The 11,429-nt window shown below is 44.5% G+C and overlaps 1 protein-coding gene across 2 annotated transcripts in view; it reads left to right on the plus strand.

The window, feature by feature from the left end:
• Positions 1-10,025, plus strand: part of MVB12B (multivesicular body subunit 12B) — a 112,736-nt gene extending 102,711 nt beyond the window's left edge. Inside the window, exon 8 of one of the 2 annotated variants that reach the window (XM_073314856.1) lies at positions 9,522-10,025. In XM_073314856.1, the coding sequence (XP_073170957.1) occupies positions 9,522-9,670 (149 nt within the window). In that variant the 3' untranslated portion in view covers positions 9,671-10,025. Of the gene's footprint in view, positions 1-11; positions 135-9,521 lie in introns of those variants that run through there. The other variant, XM_073314865.1, reaches the window with a different exon arrangement.
• Positions 10,026-11,429: the final 1,404 nt, after the last annotated feature.

Raw genomic sequence — 11,429 nt, forward strand, 5'->3', positions numbered from 1 at the left:
AAAATATGAAGTTTAAGAAACTTAACACACCCTTAGAATCAGAGGTGCGTGTGGCACGACTCTGGCCTGGAAGAACCAACCTGAAGCGTGAGAAGGCGTCATCAAGCTCCATGAAGATCCAGTGACCGTCAGCCTGCTGCAGAGGTAGGACACAGAACCATCTGTGGTATATTGATTTCAGTGATGAGGACATCTTAGGCCATCTGAACTGAACGTAGCTCCTCTTTCCCACTCCAAAAAGCTGTCAGATAATAAAGACTTTAGGTCACAAATGATTTGAGTGCATTTGGGCCAGTGCCCTAAAAGTGAGAGGCTCCTAGTGCTGCAGCTGCTGGCAGTTGGCCTCTTCTAACTATCAAGGTGGACAGGTTGAGCCAAACCACTTCTCTGCCTCCACTCCATCGGTCTCATCGCTCTTCACATCAGAGTCCAGATCTGAATGCTCTGAAAATAGTTGAGAGAAACCAAGGAGAGCAGTGAAGTGAATTTACACTTACTCTGAACTGAACCACTGTGTAAATTCCTTGGCACTGCTCCATGGAGTTGCCTTTATCATTTCTTGATGAGATTCAAGATGGGTTGATAAAGGCAGTAGTGTTGATGTAAAATACTTCTGTAAGGCATTGAAACCACACAACATTTTGATAAACCAGAATTATACCAAATCAACATGGCACCTTATAAGTAGGGCCCTACCAAATTCATGGCTGTGAAAAACGCGTCACAGACCGTGAAATCTGGTCTTCCCCAGTGAAATCTGGTCTTTTGTGTGCTTTTACCCTAGACGATACAGATATCACGGGAGAGACCAGTGTTTCTCAAACTGGGGGTCCCAACTCAAAAGGGCACTGCGGGGGTGGGGGGGGGGGGTTGCAAGGTTATTGTAGGGGGGTCAGGGTATTGCCATTCTTTCTTCTGTGCTGCTGCTGGGGCATCACCGGCAGAGCTGGGCCCTCAGCCAGCAGCCGCCGCTCTCCGGCTGCTGAGCTCTACACTGATAGCAGCCGACAACTACTGCTACCAGTTACTCCTTGAGCTCGATGGCAGAGGCTTGTGCTGTGGATCTAAAGGTCCCCACCCCGCTGACGACCCATGTGGGGTCAGTATGGTTCTGCAGGATGGAATTTCTCGGTTTTTTTCAATTTGCTTTTTTTTTTAAACCTTAGAAATTGCACCCCAAAAAACTGTCAAAGTTGAAAAATCAAACACTCAAAAGTTGGGAAAAGTCAGAGTTTAGGGATTCTGTGGAAAAACAGTGAATCACGTGAATCTTCTACATATTTCCTGTCACTGGGCATGTCCCAGATGTATTTAGCTGTGACTGTGTTGGGTGAGTATTTCCAGTGCATAGTCTCTTCATTAATTACAAAGTTTAGCGACCTCAAAGTCCTTGTAATTAAAAACTGTATTATAAAGAAAAGGAGCACTTGTGGCACCTTAGAGACTAACCAATTTATTTGAGCATGAGCTTTCGTGAGCTACTGCTCACTTCATCGGATGACGAAATGAAGTGAGCTGTAGCTCACGAAAGCTCATGCTCAAATAAATTGGTTAGTCTCTAAGGTGCCACAAGTACTCCTTTTCTTTTTGCGAATACAGACTAACACGGCTGTTACTCTGAAACCTGTATTATAAAGCATACCCAAAAGGGGGCCAAATTAAGGTTGCACAGGCAAGCTTAAAAGTTTTCCAAACTTTTCAGGGCTTGGCTTTGCAATCGAAACAATCTTCTAACGCAGCGTCTCTGTCACTGTGGGTGTGGGTATGTTATGCATCCCTCGCTCCTGTACTGAAACCCTTCGTTGTATCCAGAGCTCCAGGATTATCATAGAATCATAGAATAACAGGGTTGGAAGGGACCTCAGGAGGTCATCTAGTCTAACCCCCTGCTCAAAAGCAGGACCCATCCCCAATTAAATCATCCCAGCCAGGGCTTTGTCAAGCCTGACCTTAAAAACTTCTAAGGAAGGAAATTCCACCACCTCCCTAGGCAACGCATTCCAGTGTTTCACCACCCTCCTAGTGAAAAAGTTTTTCCTAATATCCAACCTAAATCTCCCCCACTGCAACTTGAGACCATTACTCCTTGTCCTGTCCTCTTCCACCACTGAGAATAGTCTTGAACCATCCTCTTTGGAACCACCTCTCAAGTAGTTGAAAGCAGCTATCAAATCCCCCCTCATTCTTCTCTTCTGCAGACTAAACAATCCCAGTTCCCTCAGCCTCTCCTCATAAGTCGTGTTCCAGACCCCTAATCATTTTTGTTGCCCTTCGCTGGACTCTTTCCGATTTATCCACATCCTTCTTGTAGTGTGGGGCCCAAAACTGGACACAGTACTCCAGATGAGGCCTCACCAATGTCGAATAGAGGGCGTCCCTCAATCTGCTGGCTATGCCCCTACTTATACATCCCAAAATCCCATTGGCCTTCTTGGCAACAAGGGCACACTGCTGACTCATATCCAGCTTCTCGTCCACTGTCACTCCTAGGTCCTTTTCCGCAGAACTGCTGCCTAGCCATTCGGTCCCTAGTCTGTAGCTGTGCATTGGGTTCTTCCGTCCTAAGTGCAGGACCCTGCACTTATCCTTATTGAACCTCATCAGATTTCTTTTGGCCCAATCCTCCAATTTGTCTAGGTCCCTCTGTATCCTATCCCTGCCCTCCAGCGTATCTACCACTCCTCCCAGTTTAGTATCATCCGCAAATTTGCTGAGAGTGCAATCCACACCATCCTCCAGATCATTTATCGATTAGCGCTAATGCAGTTCACAGTGATGTGTCCCCTTGGGGAAGCCTCGCAGTGCCAAAGATTTCTACTGGCTGAAGTGGCATGATGCATCATGCTCAGTATGGAGCGTGTTCGATAGGAACATAAATTAAAGGACTAGGGAGCACTCTGTGCATCTTGGGGTGGGCTGGCTTGTCACCGTTCCAGAAAGCTCAGTCAACAAGAATTTGCTAAGTCCAAACTTTAAACCTCCCTCCAGTTCCCTGGTCACTGCTTCCTCTCCGCACACAGTGACTTGGCAGCATTGCGGCTTTTCCTCACCCAAATGGCCACCCACAGAGCCACTCTCTGTTCCCGCATTTCCTGTTTGAAACTGGACAGACACGGTGAATCCAGGCTGCATGTGGCTCCAGGTTGGTCCCTGCCAAAATGTGAGAGCTCTCTCAGGCCAAGAGCTGCTCTAATCAGCTCACAGTTCCAAAGCCTTTTTACAAATGTTATAAACTGGAATTCTGCAGAGTCTTATAATTAACTCTGAACTACAGCCCCGCTCTGAGTTATGGGCAGTACCCGGCTCCTACAGTTCACTGCTTCCGCTTCACAGAGCTGGGCTGCACTTTGCTTGTTGACTACCCTGGTGAAAAATGTTTTAATTGCACCAGAGGGATATTGCTGGGACTGGCACTGAGCGAAGAGAGGCGGGGACATTTCCTAATGTGAGATCTGTTTGACGGTTGGCTCCTAAAGGGTGTGGGGAGAAGCCCCATTGCTGAGCCAGGGTTGGAACAAAGCCTTGAAAGAAATCCATGGTATGGAACAGCCCTGCCTTGCTTGGGGAGGGAGAGAGGGGTGCTAACATCTTTTATCTCAAATTGGGATTATCAGATTTCATCCTATGTTTTCCCAAGGAAGCGTAATGGAATAAGCTGCTCCAGAGCTTCCACGGCACTGGTAGATCAGCTGGGCTGCCTGGCAAGTGTAACTTTACAGCTTGACGTGTCTCCGTGGCTGGAGAAGGAACTTCAGGTCCTGGCTGACCTCCCTCTGGAAGGCGATGGCGGGGTCACGCAATGTTTGGCCTGAACACAGTGCCTGAGCTGGGACCAATGCGGGGATGTGGCTGGCACGTCACAGCCAAGGGCCACTGGAGCCTGTCCCCGAAGGGGTCCCAGGCAGTGACACCCGTCAATAGCTATGGTAACGCCTGCCCAGAACTTGGTGCTTACGCCCGGTCCCTTGCCCTGAGGAACTGGGAGCTCTACGGAGACGACGTGCCCAGGTCACAGAGGGAGGGAGAGCCCCGTGTCACTCCAGTAACTCCAGAAGGTCTCTCCCCAGGTGCCAGCAGCTTGGCAGTGCGAATTGCAGGTGGCAGTCTCCCAGAGCGGGGGGGGCCCAGCTGCGTGGGGTGGAGGCTTTATGCGCGGGGCACTGCGTGTGCATCGTCTTCGTGAACTACAAGGAGTAACAGCCACACGCTGGCTACGCTCTCCCCTGCCTGGGAGGAGATCTCCCTCACCAGTGGCATATCGCTCTCCACGGAGTCCTTTCACCCAGTGCTGGGACGGCACAGGGGAGTTGTCTGGATTGGGACCAGTGTTGTGGGGGGATAATGAACGTCCGCAGGGCTCTCAGAACAAGTGGAACCTTCCCCGTGGCACGTGCGGGTGGTGAGCTCCAGAACCCAGCCTGGGAAATGTGCCAGGGCTGCTTCAGCAGGCTCAGGGTGACCTGCCAGTGTCGAGCTTTGGCCGGCCGTTTCCATCTGGGCTCTGAGCTGGAGTAAATGTTTACAGTTTGCACTGGCGCTGCAGAGCAAGTGAACAGCCGGGAGGCTGACAGTAGAGAGTCCCTGAGATGCATCACAGGCTTAATCCCTCCCCTTTCACAGCTACAGCCCACCTGATGGGTATCAGTTATATTGGCCATAACAGGAACATGTCTGTGCATGGGCAGCAGCAAACCTCCAACCTCGGGGGACTGGAGAGACAGGCTGCCCCAGAATCAGAGCAAGAATATTTTCAAGACACGCCAAATAAAGAGGTTTGCCTTTCATGCTAGAGATTGACTTCTAAATTGTACCCAACCTGACACAGTAAATTGTGACCTTTGGCTTCTTCTTTCACCCCACTCCTCTTGCTAACTCAAATATTTAGTCATCTTTGAATTCAATCAGATGAATACCTGACTCTCTGAGATTCTCTGCAGGCATATGTTTTATAACCTCCCTTTTCAAATCAGCACCATTTCCCCAACCAAAAAATAAGAAACTTCATCTTAGAATTGCCGTGGCACCTGCTGAATGGGAGGAGGTGGTGGGTTGGATGTAAAGCAGAATTAGCCCATCCCACGCTTCCATGATTGAGCTCTTCCCCTATTGTCCGTATGATGCTTTTAAACCTGAGACCTTTTTTAGGAAGAGTGCTGTGCTCAGGTAATGACTGAGAATATCAAAGCACCTCTGGGTAATTTGCTCTTGCTACTTTAAGTGGCCAGGCTCTATAGCCCTTCAAAGTGTGAGGTTCTGCATTTCTGGGCAATACAAATACAATGTTCTTATCAGAACGACAGTGTCAGAGAATCATGCAGTAATGTCTCCAAAGGCCAGGGGGCAAGTTACTTCCATTCAAAGTCTTATTTGTATTTGCACGCACGTACAGGATGCAATACCCCAGACTTTACCAAAATCTCTGTTCTCCTGGCTTCTCCTAGTCTCCTGCTGCTCTTCTCATTTCCCAATAGAGTTCATCAAAAATGTTGCCATTTTTGTTGAAACGTCCAAAAAGGGGAAGTTTTTTTCAACCCAAAACTCTCTGCCTTTCCCAAGTAACTGATTCCCAGTACTTCCCCCCCGAAACAATTTCAGCCCCGAGGCTCTGTTCTGAAATTACTGTTGTCATTGGGTTCATTTCTGGGAGGCAGGTACCTACAGTGGGAACCAACCCCACATGGTTAGGAACTGCACGTCTGTTCCATGGGAGCAGGAGACACCTTGGAAGGATGGTACTTCCTTCGTCCTTCGCTTAACAGAGTGAGATGGTAGAAAAGCTTTGAGTGGCTGTGTTCTGATGTGAGGTCACACACTTCCCATAGTGATGGGGGTTTGTGCAACACTCATCAGGCTGTAACTGTTGAAAGGAAGGTGCTTTCCTGTCTGCTGCAAACATAACCTGCCGGGGATGATAAACCCCAGGGCAAGGGCTGCAGAGCCCTGCCTGCCATGCTGCTCTCTGCCGGCAGCAAACATACAGAGTTCTGAATGAAGTTGTCTTTTGTTATAAAAACATAAGCCATTTTGCTCCATAAATCTCTGCGCATTGAATCATCTTCTCCCCTTCAGCTGCTATTCTCTGTTTGATGTTTCAATTACTCCTCCTCAATTCCTTCCTTCGTAGACAAACTACAGACTTTAAAACTCCACCCTGCGGGATTTATTGAAGCAGAATGCAGAGCTCAGTTGCTGGGTGAGAGGCGTGATTTCCCCTGGAGCTATCAGGGAAGATTCAGTCTGTGGCTGCCTAAGGGGGTTGGACAGGAGGGAAATGGCTGAACTCAGTTCACATTCCACTCCTGGTGGATCTGGAACTTGGCAATCCTCATACTAGCTGCCAGGGAAAAAAAACACAGGCATGCATGCAAAATACCACAACTTGCTATGCACTTAATGACACAAAACCGAAATGCTCTGAGTTTCCATCATCAATAGATATAATGAATTGAAGATTGCATTCAAATGAACTAGTTATCTTCCACATTGCCACCAGTATTTAAAAATACTTGTTTGCATTCTCCTTGCACAGACCTGTACCTGGAGCAAGTGTTACAAAGTAAGACTTGAGCTGGCTTCTTTTGAGTTGTCTATGGTTCTACAGTTTGTTTTCTAAGGAAATGTAATAAATGAATTTGAACATTGAAGGCAGACTTCTGCTCTGTTTAATACTCAAACCACCGAGAGCTGCAATTTGTCTTCAAAAATGTCACTGCCTGGCAAATTTTAACCCCAAAACAGTCTTTGTTTTGTAAAAAAAAAAAAGAAAGCAGGGAACTACATGCATGAAAGTTAGAGAGAAAGCCAGCCAAAGGACTCTAGAAGCCTGGACACACACTTTGGGGATTTGATTGCTTGGTTGGTTTTGTTTTTCACTATTGTTTGTTTTTCCTATAGTATTAAAAATTAACTTGCATTGGGAATTTTTTCAGATATTTTCCTTTTTAACACGTATCTCTGAAATGATTGATAAGCCACCTAACTGATTGTCATGGCCCTGGAGAGGGAAACATCTTATGCAGTTTAATATAAAACCCTCTCACTTCTCAGTTAATAAGTGTTGAAAGAAGCATAAATAGAAATAACACAGGATTTCCATGACTAACAAGATGACCACATCAGTGAATGTTGTTTGGGGTTACAAATGACTCAGCTTTTGCCTCCCTAGGGTAAGATGTTTTATTCCATTGCAAGAGAGGCTGCCAACAGTACTTTGAAGGTCTGACAAACTCAATATAACTTGTGTTCAAAACTAGGAAATGTTTGAATGCACAGTTAAAAAAAATAAAATAAAAAACTTTTAAACTCTACTCCATGTGTGCAGATTTCTTAAAGATAAAGGAGCCCACAGCTTTACCCGACTATTGCTGACTCTCTTCTTTTCAAAAGCCTTTTCAGATGTTTTCACTTTTGTGCTTGCTTTGTTGAAAGATGTAAAAATTTAAGACAACCACAAAGTAAACATTTCAAAACTTTCTATTTTGAAAATTAGTGACATTTTCAAAATCCCTTGAATTCCATTTTCAGAAATGAAGATAATTTTTTAAATTTAGTTGACAAATCATGCAGGTAGATTTTTTTGTTTGTTAATAGCCTTTCTTTTATTTTCAAAGAAAATAGATTTATTATTGAATAGAAACACTAGATAAGTAGATGTCTTTTTCAAAATAAAGCAGGTTTTCTTTATTAGAGTGAAATAGTAATGAACTCATCTGCTTCCAATATTTATAAAGAGTAGAGAAGGCCATTAATTCTACTGGTTGTGAATAAAACCATCTGTGATTTCTTTCCATTTGATGTGTTTTGGTTTTAATATACATTTTTCACAAATAAGTGCAGGGTTTTTTTGTGAAAATGTCACATTCAGAATCTCATAAAGAAAGAACGCAAAGAGGGGGAAACGAAATGTTTTGTTAGCTAAGTAATTTCTCACCTTGCATACAGAATAAAATCCATGCCAACTTTAACACATTAGGCGACAGAATTACACGTTCAACTCTAATGCAATCCATGACATGTTACAAGGCAAATAGAGTATGTTTTGAAGTTTGTTTTCCTTTGGGAATTATACAGTACGTTTAACCTAATCTGTCCTGACACTTGAATTATAACATTATGAGCTTCTTCAGAGAAGCATAACAGTAGATGCCTCCTTTAAAAGCAAAGCAGAAGTTAATAAAATGGGCTAGATGTCAGGGAAAAAAGTCTAATCAAATCATGGTGTAATTCTCTAGAGAACACAGGTTCAAGTTATTTTTTTTTCCACCAGAAATCTTGGAAGTCTAGTGACATACTTCTTCCCAAGGTGAAATTTGACCTCTAGAATTTTGCTTGATTAAACCAAAAACTGTGAGAATACCCCAAATGGGACCACTTTGTAGTTTGACTTATGAGTGTTGGATCTAAATTAAAATGAGTATTCATCCAGCTGCTCTGCCAGACGTCATTTTACACACTTCCCACCAACCTGCACTGTGGAGCCTGTACTGTATTGTAGTTGTCCTTGTTGTCATGCTGAATAACTGGTCATGGTGCAGGTTTCTCACTCTCTCACACACACACACACAATAATGCGCAGGTAATGGAATGTCCCTCAGGAAACTTTGCTGAGATGTGGTGATGGCTAAAAAACAAAGCCAAGGTAATTTTCTTAGCACAACTTTAATGACTCTTTTGGCATGCCCACTTTAAATGCTGGATGTTCTGCAACGAGTGAAGCAAAGATCCTTGAACTATAGGATTATACTATAGGGGCCTGATCCAATGTCCATTGATTTTAATGGGATTCTGGATCAGGCCCTCATATTTTAATCCAAACCCATCATGACCATTTGGAGAGACTTAAAACAAATATGTTGCACAAAAGGGTAAAATGTCTCAGCTGATGCGCTCTGCAGCAAAGCAAATGATGGAACTGTGCCAGATTAATTAGTCCCAATGATACATCAAGCAGAAATTCTGCGAAAGGCTATTGCAGCCTGGTCGGGGGAGCAGAGGGTGCTCAAGCCATTAGTGGGAAGGTCTGAGTCCGTGCTCAGTGCCATAAGCCCAGGGAACTCTCACTAAAACAAAGCTGCCCCTTAATAGGCCATTTCACAAACAAGCTCACTGTTTCCAGCACACTCTACATGCGTTTTATGTAGACCACCTGTTTGTTAATGTGACCTCCTTTGGTTCTAAACAGTGATAGATCAGACAGGATTTGTTGAGACCCATGACATGATCTATAGGCTTCAGCTTTACTACAGCTGAAGCTAAAGTTATTTATGCCTATTAGCAGTCCGGTTATCATGGGAAAGCAAAGAGGGCTCTCAGGGCAACTTGCATGTACATTAAGTAGGACCAGATAACTTTTGTGCATGTGGTATTAGGCCTAAGAGATTGTACTGATGATGATACTATAGTGATGATACTATACCTCACTTAGAAATTACCATTGTCATTAAGTGACTAACACGATGCACGTAACCCCATATGCAAAACCCTTCTTATTTAGTTTTTCTCTCCCTCTCTGTTATAACTAGGACTTCAACTTCCACAAGTCCAGAGGTCCTGCTCAGAATGGTGTTACCCAAGACAGATCTGCAGGTCTCCTTCCCAATGGATGCCCAGAGTCTTCCATTTCATACTCCCTTATTCCCATCTCCCCAGCCCCTCTCAGAAATCCCTCTGACCTGGGCAAATCATGAGCTGGAAGCTCAGAGGGGTCAGCCCTGTGGAATTTCCCTCATCCCCGTGACCCTTTCTGCCATGCCCAAAGGGATCTTACAGCCCATTAAAGGGTTCACTGACACATGTTTCTGACAGACAATGGCTTTTGGATTAACTGGAAATTCTCAGGGAAACATTTCCATTGTCCTCAGTTATTTTGGGAATTCTTATTGAAAAAAAGGAAGAAAACAAAAAGAAAGGGGCAACCTTTCTCTGTGTCTGTTACTGTCCTGTACTGGGGGTTCTGGCTGAGTCACTGCTTGTGCACTATGCTGTTTCCTGGAGCTTTGGTTACACATATTATTACACAGCTTTTATGTTTTCAGCTTTGTTTACTCTTGAGTCATCTTCTCTTTACCTTTGCCAAAGCTCACAGTGTAAGCAAGAACTACTGTGTGGCTTAGGTAAGAGGAAATGCCTTTAGATGGTATTTTGAATATTATAACATTATTTTGCTAGACTTATTTGTCTCCTGCTATTGTGGGCTGTAAGAGCAACTGTTAAAAGCAAGTGTCTGTGATGAAGTTTAAACCTAACCCATCCCAGTGTCTCTGGTCCCAGAGGTAGGGCTTTCAGAATGCTGTCTCTAGCAAGTACTGGTGAGCCCACTAACAACATAGGATTTAAGAAAACAGAAAGAAAACTTGAATTGTAAAAAAATGGCATATTTTTAGTTAGTTCCCAACATGTTCTATTTATTGCACATAAAACAATGTACATGGCTCGTGCAGAACCTTATGTGAAGGACAGGCTGTTGCTGTCTATGACACATTAGACATCTAGAGTGTCCTATCAGACAAGCTAAAGAAAGCAAGCAGTTCGCTATATGGGCGTAGAAGTATCTCCAACTGAAGTCTTTAATTGCAATAGGATGTAGCAGTTTGTGGAGCTGGCAACTTTCCTGCTGTGGACTGGAGGAACATCAAGCCGCTGCCAATGGATTTTCTTCTGGTTTCTGCAGCAGGAGGCCTGCACTTTTCTGTGGCTGCCTGAGTTCTGGACTTTTCATGAGAAAATTACATCAACACACATGCACAAAGGAAAGAAAGAAAACAGGCCTTACTCGTTCAGTATTGAATAGCAGACTGATAAAAAAGGCCTCACTCAATTTGCTCATATTTTATTTTTTAACTTAGTTGTGGTCCAGAATTGAAGGGGAGATGCCTGTCCAGGCAATGGGGCTCAGTCTGGCTGTCCGGTAGCCAGTTGATACATTTGTTAGGGGTAGCTAGTTGTATGTGCCTAGGCATATGCCCAGGGTGAATGAAATGATATTAGTGAGGGAGGCTACATTACGTGTTTGTTAAAATTCAGAACAATGGTAGCCAAATAGCAGCAGCATAATTCTACTGCTTAGTACCAACTGCGTCTAGAAACGCAGTCCTGTACCCTTTGGAAATGGGCACTTCATAAATACACCTGGTTTACTCACATACCTAAGCGGCTGGCTCACACCCAAAGGGAAAACACTGAGTGGAAGGACAGGCAATGAAATTTGATGGCTGCTGTGGGAGAGTTTGTGTCTCCTCCCTAGAAAACCTCTGCTGCATGCATCACACATCTGCTACTTCTCATGCCGAGTCTCTGACATATTATATTTGCACATTCTGGCCCTGTTATTGTAATAGGTGCCAATGAAAAAACATTCAGCAATTCACTGTCCATGAGAGAGAGCTGGAAATGACACTGGGAAAATGTGTGTGTGCGCATTTCAAGCAGTG

Source organism: Lepidochelys kempii, chromosome 16 (genome assembly GCF_965140265.1).
Source record: "Lepidochelys kempii isolate rLepKem1 chromosome 16, rLepKem1.hap2, whole genome shotgun sequence".
Lineage (NCBI taxonomy): Eukaryota > Metazoa > Chordata > Testudines > Cheloniidae > Lepidochelys > Lepidochelys kempii.